Source organism: Mya arenaria, chromosome 7 (genome assembly GCF_026914265.1).
Source record: "Mya arenaria isolate MELC-2E11 chromosome 7, ASM2691426v1".
Classification (NCBI taxonomy): domain Eukaryota; kingdom Metazoa; phylum Mollusca; class Bivalvia; order Myida; family Myidae; genus Mya; species Mya arenaria.
Genome location: NC_069128.1, coordinates 42,668,543 through 42,695,653, shown reverse-complemented (window position 1 = coordinate 42,695,653; position 27,111 = coordinate 42,668,543). Strand labels below are relative to the sequence as shown.

Below are 27,111 nucleotides of genomic sequence, written 5' to 3'. Positions count from 1 at the left end.
CCTCATGGTTCTTTGAAGAACATGAGAACCATGCTTCTAAATATTTACATGCTTCTGGAGCGAGAGAAAAGTTAGATAATTTAATGTATTTAAAAGTGGACAGGTTTTACCAGTGTTTTTGGTCACGTTATTTTAGCAACGCGAAAGAAGTTCCGAGATTACACACGGTACTCGCATGATACGGAATCAGAAAACGACACTATGGTGATACGGATTTTTTCAATACGGCGTGCTGTATTTTCACTGTTGGATATGGAAAAGGAATATGATAGGCATATAATAAAATATCATGTATAATTAACAATGTATATGCAGTTCAATTGTTGTGAACGTTATGATATACAATGTGTATAGATATTTGACATTTAGATGAACTGTTTTGTTCTTGAATAGTTATAAATATCTTTAAAATGTGCAATACGGTGGATAAGGGACTCACATGATCATAAGTCCTGCATATTCTGTGCAAGAATTTAGTCGAATGCGTCGTAACAGGCATGTCTTCATGTTGGATACTGACAGTTTAAAGGCAGAAATCCCAACATAATTAGTAAAGATTTGGATGCATGTGTAGTCTCTTTCTGTTGTTTTATAACACAGTGTGTCTCTCGTTGTGGATGGCCCTAAACATTCTCTATCTCTCTAACATCGTCGTTATTTCTTTATCTGATCTATGTCTTCATTGTGATATCACTATTGTATGTGTGATTTGAAAACGCACAGGTGCAATTATAACGTAGGACATTACTACATCTTTATCTTGGCTCTCGATGCCTTTCGTTCTGAAGGAAAACTTTGTTTATTCAAGGTTATTGTTATATTATTGTAGTACACATTTAACACTGGGAGAAATTAAACCTATATCGTATCGAAGAATGTAAACACAGGTGTAAGAATAAATTCATAAAGTTAAGTTGTAATTTATTTATATGTACAAATACAAGCAACACACACACACACGCGCGCGCAAAAGTCGTAAGCGAACATGTACATAATGACTGATCCATAAGGTCTTGACAATGTTTATATAAAATAGTTTTCTGGTTAAAGTTGTTCTTTCCGAGTTCACAATGCTTTCCGCGTTTAAATCTTGAAGTTATTTCGACGAATATTGGGTCGCTTAATTTCGAACTGTGAAAAAACAAAAACAGTTAATAGCAGTTGTCATAAAAAAGTACATGGTAAAAAAGACGAACCAATTGGAATATCAAAGAAAATTCTTAAATGTGCTTTATTAAATATTTTCAGTTCGTTATATTGAAAACTGTTTTTGTCAAGTTTACAGTGGACCCAGTTGATTGCTTGTGCGTGAGACTTGTCTTATGTCCTGTGGTAATTTCAAAAATTGCCGAATAAATACCCGTAAAATAACATTAAAATAAAAGCGTTTTTATTAGGAGGGGGGTGGGAAAAGCATGCTGAATTAGCCCTAGATTGTTCAATGAAATCCTAGTCTATACCATATTCAGACGACAATAATATGATTGCTATTGCAACACAAATTAAAATGTCCTTCTGGAATAAGGGACACATCTAAATTCACAAGGTGAAAAGCTTCTGTCTCAAATACCAATCGTATAAATGCATTTTTGAAGTATGATCGTCCGTCAGTTTTATGTCATTGACAATAGTGATCATCGCAATACTGTTATATCCACCCGCACGGGCCAAAGCAGTGATCGCAAAGAACTAGAACATATGCATCTTCCTTATATTACCTTCGTGCTAGTATCAATGTTATCGTATGGTGACCCATAATTGCCTCTGTGGCGGTCACCGGAAGACCCGGAGGAATACCAAGAGTGTGACCTCTGATGAACTTTTGGCACACCGCTTGGCTGGTAAATGTAGAGCTGCGAAAATAGATTTTTTGTTCATACATGTTTAAGCTTTAGAAAAGTTTTAATCTGAAAGACAAAATGAAATTGAGAGGGTAATTATTTTAGATATTATTCAAGAAAACCATTGGACTCGTTAAAATTACATTAATCAATATCATCAAGTTGTATCACAATCAATATTCAACTTAAAGTTAATTACATGCTGCTCAACAATACATATTTCATTTTCCTCCTGTTCATATGAAAACACAATAATTTCTCTATAAATGGTGTTGTTGTTTTCAATTTGAAATAAAGGCTCTTTAAGAGATCGAGAATATATGTGCAGAATTAAATTAAAGCAACCACATTGCAATGTCTACATCAATAGGGACTAACTCAGTCAAACATTTACCGAATTTGAACATACCAACACATTTGCACTCATCACATATAACGTACCTCCTCTCCTTTCTCGTCCGTCGTAACAGTATGCTCTCTTCCCTCAACTACCCGAGTCTCGGGAAAATCACTCTCGTAGCCGTAGTTTGCAGCAAAGTGGTAAGGGTTGGATGATAACGCTCTGTCGTTAGGGTAGGAGTAGTCTTTCTTTTTAGAAGGACGTGTTCGAAAGTCGGTCATTCCGACTGTGTAGGGCCTGAAAATGCATTCGATTGTTTTCTGAACATACTACAGGTAGTATAGCAAACGTCCTTTTTAAACAAGATTTCTGATATTGAATTTTTTACAATAATTCAACAAACATTAAATATTATTTTAATTTTCTAAAGGAAAATATAATTTGATAATTAACTTAAGAAACACATTATGTCATTCTATGCATGCGTATATTACTCTATTGTTTGTACCTGTCCACTCGTTTTTCCTTTTTTCTCCTAACTATGCAAACAATAATCACTATGGCAACAATGATGACAACTGCACCACTTGTACCAGCTATTGCTGCTATGTATTTGGACGGGAGAGCTAGTTTCTCCCTCTCAATTTCACAATTTTCGCCGCTGTAGAAGTGGCTCTTTGTTTCTTTACACCTGGAAATAGTTAAATCAATTATGATCAAATAGTTCTACATTTTGACTAGTATGTTCATTGTAAAACGGCTATTAAAAGATATATTTAGTTCATGTTTTGAATGTAGCAATAGGGATAACCCAAGAATCATGCATACACTTAGTTACAGACGAGATCAAGGTAAAACAATTCCCGAATAGGAAAGATATATATACTCACTTTTATTTGTGTGTATGTGTTTTTGTAATAAGTTAATTAGTGGCTTAAGACCGTTATGTTGTTTGCATTTCACGGGATCGGCTACATGGTTAAGCGAAATTCACAGATTTGTATGGGAGAAAGTATATTGTATATTTACGTGCATTCGATGACACCTTCAAATTCGTTAAAAAGGCAAATGCCCCCATTTTGACAATTTGGCTCAGATTTACTACACTTATGAGTGCAGGTGATGTTGTGCAAATCTCTTGTACACTTGTATTCGTGTGAGCAGGGTTTGTCTATATCATCACATGATCCGTTTATTTGACGTTCACTCGCTGAAAACAGAAAAAAAAGAATAGAGAAGAATGCAACATGTTGGTTTTGTTTGCTTGAAACGCAAGTTAACTCACTGGATCGGTAATTCAAGTAATTTAGTTGTATCCAGCCCAAATTTCTCAAACAATATTAAGAAAGCCCGTTACAACAGAATCAAGTTGTTTGTTTTTATTTTTATTAGATGAGCTTGTTTTGTTTGGTAAATCCAAGTTTAAGTGTGTAATTTGGATGATTAAAGAAGATAAACTAAGGCATGTTACGCTCAATATATTTCTAGGAAATTGGCGCTGAACAATCAGTCAATGTTATTTTTTATGTTAACTTTTTTAAATGATATATAATTTATTTTATTATATTGTTAAGAAAAAGCTTGCCGAATAGTGTTCAATAGATATATAATAATTATACCTAATAGCATTAGATTTTCACGAATTAATAGATTCCGATTCAAAATAAAAATATAGAAACAGAAATGAAAAAGGTATGCGATTCAATGACGTCAATATCGCCACAATAGTAATAGTATGAAAACTGTGTGTCTGCAGGGTTGTGTGAAAATAACAGTAGTTGGCGGTTAATATGTTACACGAAAATACAATAATTAATGGTGAACTCTTTCTTGCACTTGAAATGTAGCATTTCTTATTTAAATTGCTTTTCAACTTTCTGAGAGATATTATTTCCGAAATCTTTTTTAACGAGCAATTAAAGGGGCATATAGGAAAAATAATGTTCTCCTATTTCTAGTTGTGCACAGTTCGTTTTACTGTTTCTTAAATGCTCTTTTATGTTTTTGTTTTTACTCCATATAGAGGTGAAATGAGATAGGTGAAAAGATATATTTTACCTTAATGCGTTTGTGGACATTTAACATGCTATATGTCAAAATTATTTAAGGACTTGAATGAATTAGTTGCTTTTTAATGAAAACGTTAAAATGAAAGTTTTAAGAAACAAACATTTTGTTACAATCAGCCGATGTATTCGGCTACTTTTATTTGCAAACCTTCATTTATAGACTTGACCAATTCATCTATATGTGTCTGGTCAGTTTCCACGGGGAAATCCTTCTCTCTAACAGTTATATTGGCAGAAGTGTTGAGTCTGTTAACAATATCATCCTTTACTGACGTAATGTTTGTGTCACCACTAAGCAACAGTTTGTAGCTGCATTTAATAGATCCATTCCTGGAAAATATTATACAAATAGACTTAAACTCTATAAAAATTATCAGGTTGACACATGTATCTCTCGCCATGTCCCCAGGGCGAGAGTGGTATAGGTGTCCGCCTCTCACACTAGATGTTGTGGGTTCGAGATTCTATAAGTTATTCATTGTCGTCACAATCGAGTGAAAAGAAATTAGTACAAACTAAACATGTCCCAAAATGAAGCATGAATTGTAAACATTTAATATTCGATATATTATAAACAGTGTATTAAACAATTGTCTGGAATACTCAAAAGCGGATAAAGTGTTGGCATCCCCCTCATAAACTCGTCCCAGTTTATTCTTATTTCAAATTCGGAGGAAATGGTAATGAAATACGCTCAAAATGCACCATTTGCATTCTCTTCTGGTAAGACCTAAACCTTCTTTCCAAAATTTTAAACCATTTAACTTCTGTCGAAGGTTCAAAGGTGATGCCCTAAGTTACACCCCCTCTAACGTCATTTACAGAAATCCACCCCTGATACCAAACAAAGTTAACAATGTATATCTTATTGTATTGTATGCCTAAAATAGTATTTAATTTTCCAATCTCGTTTCGAGATACAATCTTTACTGCGAACGATTGAATATTGCACAGAAGTAAGTACTTACTCAAACTTGATAATCTTGATGTCTTGAAAACCCGACACATTTTGTAACTGTTTCCAAAGCTGAAATAAAGAATAAAGAATAAAGACAAGTGTATGGCAGTGTTACCTACATAAATATTAGCTACATAGTAAAAGAATCTGATATGATTTTATTGATTTTTACAATGAACTTTTCATCTAAATGAAACGTTTATGTGACGACAAGTTAAAATGACAGTGCAATTTGATTTAATCGTAAGTTGCAATTTAAACTGCCTCAAACATCTGAGCATATAAATAAAGACTATTTCAAATAAATATTAAATGATTTGAAAAGAAATACCAAAAGTTTAAATGCAAATTCGTAGTCCTTGTACATTTGCGTAGACTTGTCATTTAACTCTGCGCTGAAGTTTGCTGTGACATGAAGTGCCAAGCTTATAGACTGTTGCACGTCAGCTGAAGATAAAGGTTTTGCAATACAGGTGATTATAAAAAATATACTATTTTTCTTCAAATGCGAATCAAGAGAGCCTCTAGACGACACATCCATCAAAGGATACTAAAAACGAAAACCGGTATTTCCACCGCTAGACTTTAATTTTAGTTAAACTTTAAGGGTGTCGGTCAAATATTGGAGATCTCTAGATCACAAGGTTATTATGTTCCTTGATGACGGCATAGGCGGCCACATTCACCGAACAAAAGCAATGTTAGCAAGTTCATTCATTCTCCAGTCTGTAAGAGAATTTAAGTTTTTGTTGGTAGAAGACAAATGCAGTTGGTATCCGAAACGCATCGGTAACTGGTCACACGCTAGACTATGAATCAAATAGAATTTTCATTTCTTGTGAACGTATAGATAGGCTAGAAATAGCGATTAACTCTATAAAGTTTCAGCTCGCAATCGATAAGCTGGCTCTGGTCAGAGTGCATTTTAAGCAGGGATCGTTGGCCAAATTGTTTTATTGCAAAGCGTGCTCGGTAAGATCGTTTGTAGAATGACCAGATATGTGCATCGTTGTATTGATAGAAGAGCTAGTTGGAATGTTCCAGTCAAGGTAAACGAAAACCAGATATATTAATTGACGTTTTGGCGGGAAAATGTAAGACGATTGACCACAGAAGGCAAGTCTTTGGTATATGACAAAACCACTGAGTTTAGTCTTTGGTCAGACGCAAGCAGTTTCGGCTACGGCGGATTTGTGATTAGTGAAGTAGTTTTTGGTAAGGGATCACGTGTAGATTTCTATCATGATGGTAATTGTACCTCAGGTTTACTAGATGATATGGAAGTGACGTCATCAAATGACGAAACAGACTGCAGCTCACGCACAGACTGCGTTTGCGATGGTTTGCGCTCGGAAAAGAGGTATTTTCAGAATACTTGCTTAGTTTATTCGAAAATAGCCCCCGGAAGTGAGCAGGTGCGCTCAGAAAGCGCGAGACCGGTTGAGTCTCAGAGGTATGCTTCCAGAAGTGGGCATGTGCGCTCATATATCGCATGTCCTTCCTCGGCAAAGGTGTTTGTTATTTGTAATAGAAGTGTTCAGACGTAGTTGTATTCACAGTTTATGTACAATTTATAAAATCCTTTGTCCCGTTCCCTTTCTTCTTCATGTTCCTTTTATTTGCTATGTTACGTTTTGCTAGGTTAATGAGACGGGAATTGACTGCATAAACCCCACTGTACACGTTATTGACTAGCATTGAATACTTATGATAGGCGTTTTACATTATTATTAAAACCACTTTGGATCGAAAAACTTTAACTCAAATAAATTGCAGACTGCACATGACATCACCAAATCGGTTGGCGTATACATGCTATTTTACCGTATTACCGTAAATACTTATAACATATTTAGGTGTACTATTTGAAAGAACTTACTGGCTGAATACACAATATCACTGTTGATTCCCGGTGCATTAATAGAAGACGACACTGTTGTCGTGGTGTTTGCTGTCGGTTTGGGTGTTGTCGTGGTGTTTGCTGTCAGTTTGGGTGTTGTCGTGGTGTTTGCTGTCAGTTTGGGTGTTGTCGTGGTGTTTGCTGTCGGTTTGGGTGTTGTCGTGGTGTTTGCTGTCAGATTTGGTGTTGTCGTGGTGATTGCTGTCGGTTTGGGTGTTGTCGTGGTGTTTGCTGTCGGTTTGGGTGTTGTCGTGGTGTTTGCTGTCGGATTGGGTGTTGTCGTGGTGTTTGCTGTCGGTTTGGGTGTTGTCGTGGTGTTTGCTGTCGGTTTGGGTGTTGTCGTGGTGTTTGCTGTCGGTTTGGGTGTTGTCGTGGTGTTTGCTGTCGGTTTGGGTGTTGTCGTGGTGTTTGCTGTCGGTTTGGGTGTTGTCGTGGTGTTTGCTGTCGGTTTGGGTGTTGTCGTGGTGTTTGCTGTCGGTTTGGGTGTTGTCGTGGTGTTTTCTGTCGGTTTGGGTGTTGTCGTGGTGTTTGCTGTCGGTTTGGGTGTTGTCGTGGTGTTTGCTGTCGGTTTGGGTGTTGTCGTGGTGTTTGCTGTCGGTTTGGGTGTTGTCGTGGTGTTTGCTGTCGGTTTGGGTGTTGTCGTGGTGTTTGCTGTCGGTTTGGGTGTTGTCGTGGTGTTTGCTGTCGGTTTGGGTGTTGTCGTGGTGTTTGCTGTCGGTTTGGGTGTTGTCGTGGTGTTTGCTGTCGGTTTGGGTGTTGTCGTGGTGTTTGCTGTCGGTTTGGGTGTTGTCGTGGTGTTTGCTGTCGGTTTGGGTGTTGTCGTGGTGTTTGCTGTCGGTTTGGGTGTTGTCGTGGTGTTTGCTGTCGGTTTGGGTGTTGTCGTGGTGTTTGCTGTCTGTGTGGGTGTTGTCGTGGTGTTTGCTGTCGGTTTGGGTGTTGTCGTGGTGTTTGCTGTCAGATTTGGTGTTGTCGTGGTGTTTGCTGTCGGTTTGGGTGTTGTCGTGGTGTTTGCTGTCAGATTTGGTGTTGTCGTGGTGTTTGCTGTCGGTTTGGGTGTTGTCGTGGTGTTTGCTGTCGGTTTGGGTGTTGTCGTGGTGTTTGCTGTCAGATTTGGTGTTGTCGTGGTGTTTGCTGTCGGTTTGGGTGTTGTCGTGGTGTTTGCTGTCGGTTTGGGTGTTGTCGTGGTGTTTGCTGTCGGTTTGGGTGTTGTCGTGGTGTTTGCTGTCGGTTTGGGTGTTGTCGTGGTGTTTGCTGTCGGTTTGGGTGTTGTCGTGGTGTTTGCTGTCGGTTTGGGTGTTGTCGTGGTGTTTGCTGTCGGTTTGGGTGTTGTCGTGGTGTTTGCTGTCAGATTTGGTGTTGTCGTGGTGTTTGCTGTCGGTTTGGGTGTTGTCGTGGTGTTTGCTGTCGGTTTGGGTGTTGTCGTGGTGTTTGCTGTCGGTTTGGGTGTTGTCGTGGTGTTTGCTGTCGGTTTGGGTGTTGTCGTGGTGTTTGCTGTCGGTTTGGGTGTTGTCGTGGTGTTTGCTGTCGGTTTGGGTGTTGTCGTGGTGTTTGCTGTCGGTTTGGGTGTTGTCGTGGTGTTTGCTGTCGGTTTGGGTGTTGTCGTGGTGTTTGCTGTCGGATTGGGTGTTGTCGTGGTGTTTGCTGTCGGTTTGGGTGTTGTCGTGGTGTTTGCTGTCGGTTTGGGTGTTGTCGTGGTGTTTGCTGTCTGTGTGGGTGCTGTCGTGGTGTTTGTTGTCAGTTTAGGTGTTGTCTTAGTGTTTGCTGTCAATGTGGGTGTTGTCGTGGTGTTTGCAGTCAATGTTGGTGCTGGCAATGACGACATCATAAATAAAAGCACTGAAATTAGGTAAATAAACAAATTAACCACAACAAAGTATGAGTAATGCCAATGAGGGATGGATCGCTTTTCATTTATTTTTTCTTCAGCGAGATTAAAAGTCATATTTAAAATTGATGCAAAGTCGGGATTCTTTTTTATAAGATACAATGCAACTTTAGTTAAATTGGTCAAAATCGAGTATGTTCTGAAATATGTTGTTCTCATGAAAAGAAAATAATTGATTTATACATTCTTCATTCTGCAAAAGTTAATATTAAAATCATGAACTCCCGAGAAGTGAACAGATTTTGTAACCTTCACTTGGAACCAAGTTCACAAGAGCTAATATCAGCACACATAAAACAGCAGTTTCTTAACTTCATCTGTTTACAGGTTATTCAAAGCTAAATTGACAAGAAATAGCAGTGACACAATAACATAATACTATGTAAAGGTGGGAAAAACAAGTTTTTTTATAGTTATTATCCAATGCTGTTAACAACAGCACCTAGGCCTACCCCGATAGGGAAAAAATCCTGCTGGAGTTGAAACCAGTCTCACTCCCACTACACAAAGATACGTAAAAAATAAATGCAATGAACCATGATATGGTCCATGATGCCCTTTTGCTACGTAGGATTAAGCATGCTTCTTCAGATTGGATTGATATTTTGTTGAAGTCTGAGTTATGAAAATAGTTTTACCTGTTATCTTTAAAGTCTGTCCAATACCTACAATCAGAGAGAAAGAAATCATGAACATCTCAGGGATTAAATATTTTCTGCTAAACTGGAACTTTATAAACATCCGGCCTGAAGCAACATGGAAAATTGGCGCTGCCTAACTTTAATGTTTATTTTCTTAGGATAAATATCCCATACCTATTTTTATTGCTTAAATTAATCGTACAATTCAAAACGTTTTAGGTACGCCGCTGATCACAACCAATATTATTCCGATAGATTGCAAATATGTTAAGACACAATGTTACAATACATTTAATATTATCTAGTACTTTAAAGAACATATTAGGCCTTTAAATAAAATTCAATGTGTGCGCTTATAGAATGTAATTAAAGGAATTAGATGGTGATCATCATCCATCAAATAGTGGGGTCTATTTATGATATGTTTATTGTTCTTTCAGATCCAAAAACAGCAAGTCAAGATGACATTCAACATCCCTATTTTAAAAGATCTTTCCATTGTCGATGATGAAAATAAGACGTAATTTATTTATTTTAATGCATTTTAGACTTTCATAAAATGCAACAAGCATGAAAGTGAACCATTCCTTACAAAGAGCAACCTCTTCAAATATCTGAAAGAAAATTATCTTTATGTTAAAGAAATAACTGGTAAAATTGCATTTCGTCTTTAAAGTGTCCTGCAGTACTTCTTAACACACACTGACAACTACGACGTGTGTCGACAAGTGACCAAGTATATAAACTGAAAAAATAACTGAGTCATATTCGAATTTTAACGGAAATGAGACCTTGACACCCACGAAAGAAATAAACATGCGTGCAGCCAAGGCTAACGTTTTGGACATGATACTAACCTTGAGGCGAGTATAAGCATAACCATATATTAAGCGTTGGTGTTTGCATGTGATTTTATCAGAAAAGACCGATGATGTTGTGATATTTTCAAACAAAACAATCTGGGCTGTACATGTTAAAACTTTTAAGTAATGTTTGGGTTGACCATGTGAGGATCGAATGAGAAGTTGGTGTATATGCAATGTTAATGTCACTTATGAAGCAAATAGAGTAGATTATCGGACTCAACAAGAGCGTTATCATAATGCAAATAGACTGAATTTTGAATGTAAACATTTCCTGTAGTGTGTTTATCAACAATTAAGAATTGATTTATATAAAATGAGAATATTATCACATAAGCTAAATAAACAAGTTGGTAGCTAGAGCAATAAAGGTTTTAAACATGGAATTTTCACACAACGTAAAATATTACAGGACAAATTCCATGTTTGTTTTGAATGCAACCTATTAACTGGTTAGGGACCAAAATTTTGCTCGTACAAATTATTCGTCAAACTTGTAAATCCATTGTTAAGTCATTCAGTTTGATTGTTTTTCAAACATATGATTCAAAATAGGAAACTAATAGTCTTCTCTGAAAAAAAAAAAAAAAAATTATCATCAATATTAAACGTGTACCGCGTTGTGCTATATGTCTTCCTGGGACTATCGATTTGTTACCGCTGAACAAAATAGAGTATATCTCACTCCAAACGTCTCGTTAAACAAAGCAACAGGTTCAGAATGATGGTCAATAGAAAGAAAGAAAATATAGTGCTGTTATTCGGGAGCATGTTTATATCTTTTCAATAAAGACTATTTCATGAAGTCGGCGAATTATTGGCACAGTACGCTGTTGTTTCAGTGAATGCATCTATCTGGCACGTGAATTATTTTTTCAAAACAAAACATTAACAATTAATCTAATCATACTGGTTGTCAGTGCAGGAGCTTAACGTTTTCCTTTGAAAATTATTTCGAAAATATTCAGTATTTCCCGAGATTTTCAATAAAAACTAAGTTTTATGGCGAAAAATGATCCCTATCAAGAACATATATAAGCACATAATAATTACCACAATTGCTAAATACAGCAAATATTGTTATGTTAAAGAATACTTATTTTTTCGTATACAAAGCATTTGCTCCGAGAAACTTGATTACTGTGTAATTCATGACTTATTTATTTGCTAGAATACTGAGTTATAAGATAATACTTATGTTGAAATAAGATTATGTTGTGTTATGTTTTGTTTTCTTCAGTATTGTTTTTCTTTTACAGTACAAGTATGCTAAAACTTACCCATCATCGGCGAAAGTGATTTAGGTTTCATCGCCTGAAAATATAAAACACGACAAGTACAGTACCGGAAAATAGTTGATACTCATCTCTAGTCAGCATCTATTTAATACATGTCTAATCTGACAGACAATGCTTCAAAGAGGTTTAGAATGGTCTAATGCAATAGGTGTCCACCTCCCACCCGAGAGTTTGTGGATTCTATCTCCACCAGGGGTAGTTTCTCATTGCCTTTCAAGTGACAACAGTTCTGGTTTCTACCCAGGAAGGGAATCAAGAGTGATTCATATCTGTCTCCACAATTTACCTATATATGATATATAAGTATAAGTAAATATAAGTAATGCGTAAACAGCACGCATGCCTTAAGTTAATTTAATGACTTAATACCTATTTTAGTCTATATAGGAAGGCATGGGCGGGTTCTGATTTAATCCTTTAGAAAACCTCTAAAAACAATGCTTGTATAAATGGGATTTTTATTAAATATTAACAGATAATGAAATCCAACAACTCCATAACTAAAAGTTATGTTTTTAATTACGATGATCACACTGGTACTTTTCAATCTGTACATCCTTACATTCAGAAATGTATTGTTATTGCAAAAGTGTAAGTCAACCCCAGAAAGAGTTTACGCAGGGCCCATCAATTAAAAAAATATAACCAAAATAAAGCACCACAAAACGTATATTGTAACAGTAGAAGAGAGATTGAGTCGATGGAGAAGTGTTGGAACTTCGATGTAAGGATAAACACAAAAGTGAGTTAATTTCAGTATATATAAAGAAATAAATAATACTCTTCTGTTTTTACTTTTACCCAAAATCAATTCTTGACCATGCTATAATGGAGAGTTTTCATATATGTAGTAGGTTTTGTTTGCTGTCAGCAAATGTTCAAAACGGAAAATTTGAATAAATACTTTACCTTCACAATTTTGTTTCTAAATTTCACTACATTTTGAAAATTAATATATGGAAAAATATTGCTTCATTATTTCCATAATTATTATATGCTATGTAATAGCTATGTGTAAGGTTGCTATGGTACCAGTTTTTTTTAATCCTGAAAAAATAATTTCGGATTTCACACACTTGTCTATTGTGTGCTATTCACATATCTAAATATACTTACGAACGTTAATTATTACACTTAAAGCGGGTATTATTCACCTCGATTTCAAATGGTAAGTTTAATACTAGCTTTTGATGCAAACAATAAAACCTTAGAGGAGAGAAACACTCGGAACTTGTACTATGATTCACAATGATTTGATGAAGGCATGCCAAAAAATGGCCTATTGGCACTTTTGGAATGACTTGTACAATACAATTCTAAAGAATGTTCCTTCTTAATCAAACCAATTTCTTAACACACACATACATGTTCAAAACAAATATGAAAAATAACACTTGCAATGGATTGAACCACAAATACAGTAATGTTTGAATGCTGGATCAAGTGATCAACAACATATGATATAACATTTACAAAGCATGAAATACCATTTGCAAAATAAACACTTAACAATACTGAATTACAACTTGTACTAACCGTATCACTGAATCATAAATTAAATAAAGATGCAAAGACCACAAATTTCATGTGTCTTTTATTTGTTTAGTTAAGGCATTTAAGGGCAATCGCAAATTTGATGACACAGATTTCACTGATAAGACGCGATGAAAATATTATGAGTACTGATAACTCGGAGGAAGAAAGCACCTTCACGGCTTCCCCAGATGAAATATCTGTCCGGGAGACGAGAGCGAGGACATGAAGTCTAAAATATTATGATTATATGCGATGCGATATGATGAGACAAAAATAGATGATATTATTTTTTTATTGATGTAAGACAAAAGACATATGGCAAAGCCATTCATTGATGTGAAGTTTACGTAAACGTCTATGATAAAATATCTTACCTAACACATATGTCACTTCAACTTGAAGTTCAATTCAATGGTACGCTTAATTAAAATTAAAAAAAATACATCAAAATATTGCAAGGCACATTTTGTTTTCTATAAAATAAAAATAAAAATGCTACAGAAAACTTATTGCAAAAGATGCCGTTGTAGTAGTACTTTACAATCATTAAATAAGTAAATAGAAAATAGAAAATATTACAGATTAGACGCGATGGAAATATATCATCAAAGTCCTCTCAGATATCTCTTTAACGTCGGCAAATCGCATGGTGCTAAATCAGGGTTGTGCAAAAGTGTGGCGAACATTTTCTGAGTTGCAACAGATTTTATAATGCTTTATTTAAGGATCAAAATTCGACATGTTGCATTTTATTGGGGTATGGTATGCAATGGGGCTGTTCAAAATGGGTGGAGTCCGAAGGCAAGGCATTTGGCGGTGGGTGGGGTACCGTGAACTTTCTCGGAAGGAAAGCCAGAGGACGCGAAAAGACTTAGTGTTGAACTGAGCTCTTTCTTCTGGACGTTGCTGGGTACACTACAATATGTTATTGTTTCATTTCCTCGATTTCATGTTTTGTCAGATGCTTTATTTTTACCAAACGTCAATTCCAAAGTCGTCATCATTGTAATATAATATTTCTTCTGTTCCATCCATCATGAAATCATCTACATTAAAATCAATCAAATTATCGTTGCTTGTTTTGTTTTAACTGCTTTACTGCAGATTACAGTTTTGCATATTGCCAATAATTTTACTACGATTTCATTGAACAAAATAGTTTCGTAGTAAATATGCCCCGCCCATTACTATTATTGCGCCCAATGACAGGACAGAAGTATCGAACAAACGCACGCGATTTCGATGGGAATGCCATTGCACCTTATACAGAAATAATGTGAAATTGATAAACAACAACCATCGTTAAGGAATGAAGTGTTACTGTAAATATTGCATGATGAAACATTCAACAATGCGAATTTATCAGTGCAAAGTTTGCCATCAACAGTTACGGCCTCAGTTGCAATTGCACGATTGGCGGTTGCATTGTCGTGATGCAAAAGCATAGTCGAAAGTTCCGCAGCTCACTTCTTTCACATCGCCCATATGCAATCCCGATTAAGCATCTGTGAATGTGTGTATTGTATATTCTAACAAAAGCGCACCTCTTAAACATTGCATTTTGCTTCATAGCGTTTTTCCACAAGCCTAAATCAACATATCCATGTGAGTTTGGTTTGTGGTCACCAAATAGGAAAGGTGGGTTTTCTTCGGGTACTCAGTTTTCCCCGACAACTCAAGACCACACACTCGCGTAACATCGTGCTAACGAGAATGGTAAATAGAATGTTGTTATAGCTTGTTTCGCAATCGTCGTAAAATAAATACGTAAAAGTAACATTTCCATGATTTATTTTTGGATTTTCAATTAGCACACAAATTTCAATTGGCGGCCATTTTTAACGCTCAATTCCAAGCACCTCTCAAAACAATAATTATGGCGCCATATAGTGAAATAATGTCAGAATTTCACATGACGTCATAGAACACGTAAGGTTATGAGCTCACAATGTGGCAAAGTTTGTTCACGGGTAGCTAATCAAACAGCGGAATAGGACGTCGGTTATCAAACGAAATTGCACATAATTCTTATTAAATCCGGCGGTTTACGTCGAATGACGTTGGCATAGAGAGTGCTTTTTCCTTCTGAATACATGTTCGGTAATAGATTTTGTAAAATTAATTGAAATTGATACCAATCTTTAAATTGGAAAGGTTTGTTTGCATTTTGTATATTAAAAAAGGAGTACTTAATCGAGAACTTTTTGAACAACCGTTGTACGTACTATCAATTCCATACTAATAAGAGACAGTATTTTGTTTAAGTTTGTGTTAATGCGCATTTCAAGAAATCGTCTAGCAGTTACCAGTACTGAGACTATAATAGTTATTTACCTCAGTACTCCAGTAAATGTAAAAGGTCAAGGTTTACAACATATTTGACAACTGCCACTGATAAAGGAATTACTCAGTTTACATTATGAATATTTATACAAAATTGATAGAAATGGACACCATAATATACTGGTAATACATTGAGTTTGATATCGAGCTTGAGAAAGGTTCACCAGTAGAATGTATCATGGATATACAGATGGGCATTAAATTGATCATTATTAATTTAGCAATAATTTAGACTGTTGTTTGCATTGAGTGAATTTTAGAATTAAACTTTTATTTTTTATTAAACAGGTTTCGCGAAATGCGTTTTAGGAAAAAGAAGCTTACGTTCAGTTATGTAATAATCGAACCAATATTGCATCAGAAAGCATGCGGCAAATTTTGTAAAGACACAGCAGTAACATGGCATTTACAAGATTCCAACTGTCCGATTGTTTATAATTTTGTTTAAGTTAACAGCGTTGTTAACGGCATCGTTGTTAACGTTAAAGGGTGGAAAATGTTATGATGTGCTCAAATGTTACAGCTGAAACAGTCCACAATCTTAGAAAAACTGCAGTATCAATTATATCAATCAAACTTCCAAAACAGTAAAAAAAGTTAACAATGACAACGTTAACAAAGTTTATTATATTTTTTACAAATCTCTGAACAATCGGCACTATATCCTATATGTTTGCCAAGTGTCTACGAACGTTAACATATATAATGCTATAATAGTATACTGAAATACACTTATTTATACTAACCTTCTAAAACAATATTTTTTCCTCAATTAACACTACAAAATCATCAACTCTGGATCTGCTTGGGCGTCCCCCAATATCTTTGAAGATGTCTTATCAATAAAAATACTATCCGAAGTGTGACTCGCTATTAATTTTGAGCGATGATGGCGATTTATTACAAGATTGCAGCTACTATTTGCAATAACAAATTACTTAAAATGACGGTTTCGGCACGTCTGTGTCATAAAATCAGGATGAATTTGCTGGAGTGACAAACTACACTTGTATTCAAGCATTTTTAAGACTGATCAAATTGTGCTTAGTAAGGATTACGAAAATTCTAGTTGTTCAGGGTATCGTAAACCCCTGTTTCATTATCGTTTAAAGTTAATTATTTTTTTTACAATAATTAAAACTGTTAAATGAATGATTTTCAAAATGTATTACTTTAATAGTCGTTGCTGCTGATAATTGTATACATACACGCATTTCAATTTAGGCCAATGCCACTACAATGAACTAATTTCACGGGAGTCCGATGGTTTTCGTTTCGCTTAAGGTCTTTCGTTTATGACAATTTTCATATATTTAAAAAATATGTTGAGCCGAAGAAGGACTTTAACTGTTGTGTTTATCCATCTTTGTGGTTCATTGTCAATGGTAGCTTTAATTAATTTCATCATACTCAATTTTGAATCAACAAGGACACGCAAGGAACTACAAACCCACATCAGTCATGTCATCTGTGTCACTATCAAATATATTGTGGGCTTATGTTGCGTGTTCATCTTACGTCCCGAGGGACATGCATTATTATTATTACCTTTGCCTTACCCATTTCAAAGGCGGTGAGTATGTTGCAATCTTGGGGCTCGTTAGCTCGACCATTCGAATAATATGGGAACTGCACTATTCACCCTAGTGTTAACGTCGGCGTTACGTATTGGTTAAGGTTTTGCATTAAAGCACATTTAAGTCAGTATCTCAGCAAATACAGCATGTATTGCATTATCCTTAGATATGAGTTTCCAACTGTCCAATCTACTTTATAAAGTTAGATAACATTTTTTGAAAGAAAATACAAATGATGGACCTTAATTATTCGAAATTCTGGTTAAGGATTTACATGTAAGCACCCTTATGTTACTCGATGTATCGTACTGTATTCATACATCGGTATTAAACCACTCAACCTACTTAAATACTTAAGTTAGACAACTATATTATGAATATAATGCAAATAGTATAGATAGAAGCAAAAAAACGTAAGCCTAACCTTAGTTTATTACATTAATTTCTGTTTTCTTTTACAGCATACTCGGTGATTAAAATAACCCTACTCTCTGACCATATAAGTACTCTGAATATACCCTTGTTTACATATATTTCGATAAGCACTTACCATTGCATTAACTGTGATAAACAAAACGAAATTAAGTAAAAAAAAAGTTAAATGTATATGGAGTTTGATGTTTGACGATGCCTGTGTAAAACATCATTTTTTAAACAAAATCAATCCTAATGAATGTTTAAATACAGTTGCAAATAATTCAGGTAGATTTATGTAAGTCGTTTAAAACTTGTTTCCTAAAGCAGGGATTGTTTTTATTTTGAATGATCGTCATATTTAAAATATGTTAAAGTAATGTTAGAAAATGGGTTTATCCATATAATATATTTACTAAAACGGATAAATAAATAGTTCGTATTAGTACATTATTTCATTATCCAGTGAAGTTTCAGTTCAAGATTGCATTAAAATGGCTTTAAGAGCAAATATATCGAACAATCTTTCTTGTTTATAGTGATTTTGAGAAAAGAGAAGTTTGCTCTTCGCACGCTTTGAGTTTCATGAAAACTGACAAATTTACATTGTTTTTCGCTCGCTCGCTCCAATTTCTTTTGGCAAAAATCCGAGAAACAAAACATTAATTCGGTGTGGCTTTACGTAGAAGCTGTCAGCAAGCACTGTTAAAAACGAGACCGAAATTGAAGAGAGTCACCGGGTATTAATACAAACATTACGACCAATGACATACTAAAATGATTAACTGTTTTGTGTGTGAACACCTGCAGTAAATTAAACAAACTATCCTTCGCTGTTATCTTTCAAACAATTCGCACGTCACATGTAATAAATAAACTTGTATCCTGATTTAAGAATCTATTTAGACAACAATTTAAACAAAATATTTATTCAGTGCTCGAACAGTTCGGTGTGAATTTATTAACAATGCTTAATCAACGATTTATCAGGCATTATTGCACATTTGGTTGCACTTAGTTATAACTAAATATACACTAGTTTTCCATTTCAAGTATGACGATTAGAAGTACTTTTTCACTTATTACTACTCGCAATCGACAGTTTGACTGTTTGTTTAAACCTTGGAGGTTTTGCGTTTCCGAAAGATCTCAATTTCTATATTTACCTTCAACTACAACTGGTGTATTTCAGTATTGCGGCTGTTAACTGGTGCCCCTATGAAATCCCATGTGTAAATATCAATTTTCTGTTACCTCAGGATTACGTATTGTATGTAACTTTAACAGTGAGTTTTGAGATAGTAAATCATTTTAGCCGGCACTAGGAGTCTTCGATATTGTTTCAAATACCATTACTGTTAAAGGATAATCTCAATAAACCGATCATGCTTAATATTTTGTACAACTGTTTTCCGTTCAGAATATATCTAAAATACAACCTACATTCTCAACTAATGAAATTGCAAAAAGGCAATCATAAAGTACTAGCCTTAATCATTTAGAAATTCAACTTTCGTGGGTATTTAAAGGTCCGTCTACTGCCGCTCATCCGCTACACACTCCCTGCGTCAGAGTTTGCGTTGACAAAGTGTCGGCCAATGAGGTAGTATTCAAAGACATGGAACCGCTACTTTGCTCACTCCGCCCGTTCTTAATAATTTAAATGCTACTTCATGTCATTTAACTATTACATAAACAAGGTTTATCCATGACCAATCATATATTTTATAGTTGTATCATCACTAATCAATTTTATTTGTGAACAGTAACTCCTTTGCAGGTTAATGATATGTTCTGTCTTATATTGTCTTTCAAATAGTTCTTGAATTCGTCTACTTCAACAAGTGTTGAACTCGGTTTTACGAATGAACTTATTTAAATCGTAGAGTAAACAAGGAAGATATGTTTCTGTTCTCTGATTGGACAATCTACCGGATAATATGATTTCAGGCAGGACATTAATTTTCCGTCTCAGATCTTTCATGAAACTTATCCTAGGGGTTATTTGGCAATGCGAAGCCACGACGAAGGTGACATATCGGGTACCATTGCCAATAATATATATAATGTTGCGACTGGGAGATTATTTGGAGCTTAAAAAACCATGGGATTGAGTTAGCTTGAACCACTTCTTGATGCCCAAAAATAGCGTATGCATAGTGACCAAAATTCCTGTTATAGGTTGAGTTACTTTCCCATGAATTTGTTATTTTTATGATGATTATGTTGTAACGGAAACTACAGGGTTTAGCACTTTGGGCTTAAATGTAACCAATATCTGATTTAAAGGCACATGTTCAATACACTACATAAAACTTATGTAATAAGTTACACACACATTTCACACTTTTTCAGTCCAAAAAGTTCACGATTAGTATGAAAGCTAATACTTGTTAGTGATCCAATACTCTGCTTTAGTTGGACGCATATCGCTATGAATTTGAATGATATGCGTTGTAAGTTTATTTATCTTGTCATACATTTGAATATAAACAATGTAAGTTTTTTCTTCACCAAATAACTACTCTGTGAACAAAATTGAGATTTTTTCATTACTAAATAACACTAACACTAAATAAGATTCATACAATGTTAAAAGTAACACAAACTTTTCACACTATTTCAGTCGAAAACAAAGCAATTTATTTAAAAACTTATAGTTGTTAGTGCTCCTACATTATGCTGTAGTTGGACGAATATCTGCATGAATATGAATGATATATGTTGTAAGTTGAAATATCATGCCATTAATTTGAATACAATACACGTATGGTTTTTCTTCACCAAATAACTAAAATGTGGACAAAGCTAAGGTGTTTTCATCCCAAAGAAAAAATCTAATGTGTATACTAATTATGTCGAACACGTTCGCTTTAAGTAGCCACACATATTATCCATGAGCAAAGAACGTTATAACGAGAACATTCTTGTGTCAGATCTACGTCCATAATCTTCAGATTATCAAAACAATGCTAATGACCCCTTGATGGGTTAGGCATCATTATAGACACCCATCATTGTTATCAATAAAAGTTTGAGACTGCTGTGGTCATCCTTTTCATGTCTCAGAATGTATTCTACTTTTATGATCCACTATGTGGAAGATATTTTGGTACTGACAAACCGATTTATCTCCCCTGTGTGTTATGTTCTTCTCAGGTATGATTTTGTATCTAGCCGGGTATACTTTCAGGTTTTTTATTAGTGTTGTTTTATGCTTAACATAGTGACATTGCACTCATACACTACAAAGTGATAAGGTGTTTTAATACTAGCATATCCCTGTTGAATTGCTTAAATAATGACGTGCTGGAGCTTTTTTAAACGATAGAAATACTAACATTACCGGTATGTATATGTATGCTAGACTGTAGACCCTTTCCCACCACATTTTGAGTCCCTTTCTGACATTTATTGTAAACTGTGTGAACACCACTTTGAAAATGTTGCAACTGACCCTCTCCTCTGTCGCAATGGCAATACATGTACTTATAAAGGCGATGTGTACAAACGATACATTTAAAGGTTTTGATCGATTTGTATCAGCTTATCCCTGTTTGCCACCGTAGTATGAGGTTCTGCATTTGTGATTAGACAAGAGACTGGTGCATTCGACTGGTAGATGGAGGGTGGTAAAACGACATAGTTGAAGACTACTTGTGTTCTACTGATGGCACACTCATCAACGCCTTAGTGCAGTTACTAGTTCTGCACTCGCCAACAAAGGCATGCTATTGTGTCAAGCCTGGAAATATGATTGAGGACGTTCATTCTGTTCATTTAAGCGATGCTTAATTAAAAGTAGAAATAATTAGTCCATGATAGAAGATATATACTTTGCAATAGCTAACAAATCATTTAAGAATTAAGTGTCATAGCACGTCAGCTGTTTCTTTCTTACATTGATGCTGTTAATATCGGTTATGTTCGGCTTTATGTCGTTCAAGTTCAAAAACCTTGGCTCTCGATGATGTTGGAATCTTATCAATTTACATAGTTTATACTGAAATATCAAGAACAAGCGCACTTTCGGTTGTTGTTCTAAGATTCTTAAACTTGTTTGGCTAGAACATTGTATTTATATGGGGAATTGGTACATTTAAGCAACAAACATTGTTTACATGTAAAAAGTGGTTTGTATTTTATTGAGTATTCTATAATCATATGCAGGTATATATGAAAGCTGTTAAGGTGACACAAAACGTAGCTTGTGAATGGTATTGAAAGCGTGTGAAATATTAAGGATGCTTGTGCATAGGTTGCCTCGGACGTCAGAAAAGAGGTCTAGAAATGGTTTATGAAGGCAAACTTTCTTTATAAGAAATATAGATAAATTATTGTAGTAAGATTTTGTTACTGTGAACATTCAAACTTTCAGAATGTTAACACAGCTGTAAGAGTACATGTATATTGCGTAAGTTTTATTTCATTTATGTGTTTAATTGCAAGTCACACACACACACGCACGCACGCACGCACGCACGCACTCACACGCACGCACACACCCATATTCATTTAATAAATAAATAACATACATTTTTTGCATAACGATACAACATCATTTCGAAAGTGTAAAGCAAAGATGTACCTGATGATTAACCATTGTCTATGAAATCAGGTAAATGTCAATATAAAAATAATTATGGTTAATGTTACAATTTCAGTCTAACAATACACCGCGTTTAAATTTTGAAGTTGTTTTGACGAATGTTGGGTCGTTGAATTTCGAACTGAAAACAAAATAGAACAGATATTAGTCCTCAAAAAATGTGCATGTAAAAATAGACGAATGATACAACCCAAGGGCGGGCCTTATGCAGGTGACAATTATTATAATTCATTGTCTTCAATTAATCTAACGTTGCCCAAAAACATCAAGTGACGTCATCCAAAAACGAATTTTGTTTCAAGAGGCTTTTAACCGCCTTAATATTACACAAATAATGACAGGTATTTTCAAATGTAAAAAATACAACAAATGAAAATATTTTTTATATGCTTGATTGTTTTTCTTTTCTTGATTTTTTTTCAAGATTTGTTTTAGCATATACTAGTCGCTTTCATTTTTAATAATGTTTTTCTTTATTTGTTCCCAGTTTTAGTACAATGATGCTTTTTATTATAAAACTCTATGATCACACAGTTTTAAACCTTTTAAGGCAGACTGTGGATGAAGCTTTTGGTTTCTAACAATGACTGCATCGTATCTTTGAAAAGTATTTGCATTAGGTGCTCTGAATTGTTTCCCTCCGTCTGCAGATAGAGTTGGGATCTCTAATCATTGAAGTACTTGGGGTTTACCTTTTCGTTTTTTATTATTATTTGTTTTATTGATAAGTTTCCTCAAGTTAATGCATACTTTTATCTAAGATTTATCTTTTGCGTTTTATCTTTATTAAGAATTGTTGGGATAAGAGTGAGGTTTGTTCACATAAACTGGTTTAAACCCCCAGTAAATTTACTTTTTACTGACCGTTCCAAGGTGGTACCTAACAATTCTTGATAAACATACCAATTATATATATATATATATATATATATATATATATATATATGTATATATATATATAGTATTTATGCACTGTTCTGTTTGTAGAGTTGTGTGCTGTTCTATGTTTCTTGTTTGTGAATTTGTGTTCTATGTCTTTGGCGTTGCCCATTGCCACTAAACCGGGATTATGTTTAAACTTTTTGCTACTGAGCATGTTTCTGTAGCTTTTTGCATATATATTGGTTAAGGTCTCGATTGCAACTACTTGAGACTTTTCATTGAAAAGTCCTGCCCATGCAAAACTATTCATACAATATATTTGAAAGATATAAGTGGGAAAAGCATGCAACAATAAGCCTCGATTGGGATCATTTATACCTTATATAGACGCCTTTAAATGTGATTCTTATTGTCATAAATGTTAAAATGTCCTCCCGGAATTACGGAAAACATCTGAATGTATATGATCAAAAGCACCTGTGTCAAACATCATTTAAAACATTTTTAAAGTGAGGTTGTTCGAAATCACAAAATAAATCCAAAGTAAGAAAAGGGTTTTATGTAAACATTTATTTACAAAAATGGACAGTTTGAGGCGTTTGACTTACACCCTAAAAAGTTTAAGTTTTTAGTAAAAACTGGAATTTAAAAAAGTAACATTTTTATAATTATTTATATTGCATAGTTTTACACAAACAAGAAAACCATGTAAGTCAACACACGGCTTGATTCTATGTTAATCACACCATTCTTTTTTTTCTTCTGACTGTCCTTTATTTGAACAATGACTGTCCATGCTTTAAAATATTGGACGGTCCATTCTTAAAATAATGGACAGTTTGTAGAAATAAAGTACAAAATGCAGTCCAATAACCCATATAGAGTACCATAAAACAATCGATGACGTCACAACCATGTTTTAACAGGGAAAAAAGCCGTATTCTTTAATAAAAACAAGAGCTGTCACAGTATGTGACGAATGCCCCCGAATGTGACATTGACCTACGAACAAGGTCAGTACATGAACAGTTGATCTTGCCTTTATGTGTCAAATACATATGGCAAGTTATTTTAAATTTCCTCTGAACATAAAAAATACCACCCATTCTTGACAACCTACACTGTTATGTCCTTATATTCAGAATTCCCTTGTGAATAAACACTTAGTGTATCTTTCACCTTAGAGGTAGGGACATGGGTCTTGCACAGGACACGTCGTCTTCGTATGTGGAACACATGTAGCAAGTTATTTTAAAATCTGTCCATACAAGGGAAAGTTACAGCCCAGACACGACAACCTATACCCTATGTCCTTGTATGCAGCACTCCATTGTGAATAAACACTAAGTGTGACCTTGACCTTTGAGGTAGGGACACGGGTCTTGCACGCGACACGTAGTCTTGGTATGTGGTACACATGTGGCAAGTTATTTTAAAATCTGTCCATACAAGGGAAAGTTACAATCCGGACACGACAATCTATACTCTATGTCCTTATATGCAGCACTCTATGGTGAATAAACACTAAGTGTGACCTTGACCTTTGAGGTAGGGACACGGGTCTTGCACGCGACACGTCGTCTTGGTATGTGGTACACATGTGGCAAGTTATTTTTAAATCTGTCCATACAAGAGAAAGTTACAGCCCGGACACGACAACCTATACTCTTATGTCCTTATATGCAGCACTCCATTGTGAATAAACACTAAGTGTGACCTTGACCTTTGAGGTAGGGACACGAGTCTTGCACGCGACACGTCGTCTTGGTATGTGGAACACATGTGGCAAGTTATTTTAAAATCTGTCCATACAAGGGAAAGTTACAGAGCCGGACGGACGGACGGACGGACGGACGGACGGACGGTGCGATTTTAATATGCCCACCTTCGGGGGCATAAAAAACATATAAGGACGTACAAACAATCTTAACTAGTTCTTCTAACCTTTGTGCTAGTATCAATGTAATTGTATGGTGTCCCTTGCTTGCCCCAATGAAGATCACCGGAAGATGGGGAGGAATACAAAGAATGTGACCTCTGATGAACTTTTGGTACTCCGCTTGGCGGGTAAATATAGAGCTGTGAATAAGGAAATGTTGTATATATAGTGTTTAAGATATTTTACAAAATATAATGAAAGTGATAAAATGAAGTTGGTATAATAGTTATTTGAAAAGTTGAAATTATTCTAAGGTAGAATTTCCCTCTGCTATTTCTGCCTTACGACTGTTAAACAAATACATACATGTATATCAATGACATCAAATTTTACTGGTTTAATATAAACATGCACCTTAACAATAAGCATTTTCTCTATTGCATTGCCCTTTGAAAGCTCAATTAATTTACCTAAAATGTTCACCTGATTTCAAATAATACTCCATAAGTGAAAAGAATAGAAGGAAAACAACTAAACAAAATGAGTAAAGCAATAAGGGACCCCTTATCACTCACGACATACCTCCTCTCCTTTCTCGTCCTTCGTAACTGTATGTCCTCTCCCCTCAACCACTCTGGTTTCGGGAAAATCACTCTCGTAACCGAGGTTTGTAGCAAACAGATAAGGTTTAGAAGATAACTGTCTGTCGTTAAAGTAAGAGGAATTGTTCTTCTTGAATGGGCGAGTTCGAAATTCGGTCATTCCGACTGTATAAGGCCTGAAAATGCATTCGATTGGTTTCTGCACATATATCATTTCTTATATCATTTCGAACGTCCTTTTTAAAAAAAAACCTTCTAGTATTGAAATCTTAAAATAATATAACAACCATTAAAAATTGTTCGACATTTCTGAAGCAAAATTTGATAAGGTATTCAATGTAAGAGACAAAATATGTCATTTAATGCACTGTTTTAATAATTTAAATGGTATACAATGCGTATATTACTATTCTGTGTGTACCTGTCCAACCGTTTTTTCTTTGTTCTTCTAACTATGCAAACAACAATCATTATGGAAACTATGATAACAACTGCCCACAAGACCCAGCAATTGCTGCTATGTATTTGGATGGAAGAGCCAGTTTCTCCCTCTCAATTTCACAATATTTCCCAGTGTGAAAGTGGCTGTCCGTCATTTTGCATCTGGAAAAGCATAAAATAAGTGTGGTCATAGACTAGTATATTGTTGTAAAGCAATAACATTTTGCAATAAAAATGAGCTCGATGTTTAGATCATCTTTTTGATGGAACAAAAGATACTAAACCAATAACATGCAAACGTTCAGTCAAAGACACGACGAACAAAGGCAAACATGGTTAAGATTTTGCTATTTATAAGTACATTGTATATAATATAACTATATAATAAAAAGATTCCTCTGTTTGGATGATTTTCATCAGAACTCATTTTGGAAGTAAAGCAACAAAATTTGAGATCAATGCTTAGTTTTGTCAATATTATTAATGGCATGACACTGGATCATCTGCAGTATTTAAACAACAGTTCCTGGCTTTTATTTGTATTTACCTGCATTCGGTGCTATTTCCAATCTCGTTGAAAAAGCAAATACCTTCGTTTTGACAGTTTAGCTTCGATACCCTACACAAATGAGTGCAGTTAATGATATTCTTGGTGAAATCTTTTGAGCACTCGTATTTATATGAACATGGATTGACCATGTTTTTTGCAGGAACTAGTGCTTTGAAGTGTGATTGCTAAAAATACTACAAATTAGTATTTACTACAACTATGAATTCCCTTTTTCGAAGAGCTACTAATTTATTCGTGACAGAGCTAAACACAAACCATTAAGAACAATATTTAAAAGAATAATTTATATTTCAAAAGCCGAAAAAGCAAAATCACAAACTGTAGAATGTGGTTAAGCCTCTTGATTTTAAAAAGAATAAATACAGATTTGACGGGGTATTTTTTGCTTGATCAGGAATTACTAAAACTTTAAAATAAAAAATATTCTGGATACTTCAACGTTAACTCAGTAGCTATTAAAAT

At 34.9% G+C, this 27,111-nt stretch overlaps 1 protein-coding gene across 1 annotated transcript in view; it reads right to left on the bottom strand.

Moving 5' to 3' along the window:
* LOC128241158 (mucin-2-like) overlaps positions 1–27,111 on the bottom strand; it is a 63,990-nt gene that overhangs the window by 12,929 nt on the left and 23,950 nt on the right. Inside the window, exons 9-16 of the mRNA XM_052958126.1 lie at positions 7,088–8,944; positions 5,540–5,655; positions 5,219–5,277; positions 4,399–4,580; positions 3,211–3,391; positions 2,690–2,872; positions 2,283–2,478; positions 1,719–1,853 (exon numbers count right to left, since the gene is read on the bottom strand). Of these exons, the coding sequence (XP_052814086.1) occupies positions 1,719–1,853; positions 2,283–2,478; positions 2,690–2,872; positions 3,211–3,391; positions 4,399–4,580; positions 5,219–5,277; positions 5,540–5,655; positions 7,088–8,944 (2,909 nt within the window). The remainder of the gene's footprint in view (positions 1–1,718; positions 1,854–2,282; positions 2,479–2,689; positions 2,873–3,210; positions 3,392–4,398; positions 4,581–5,218; positions 5,278–5,539; positions 5,656–7,087; positions 8,945–27,111) is intronic.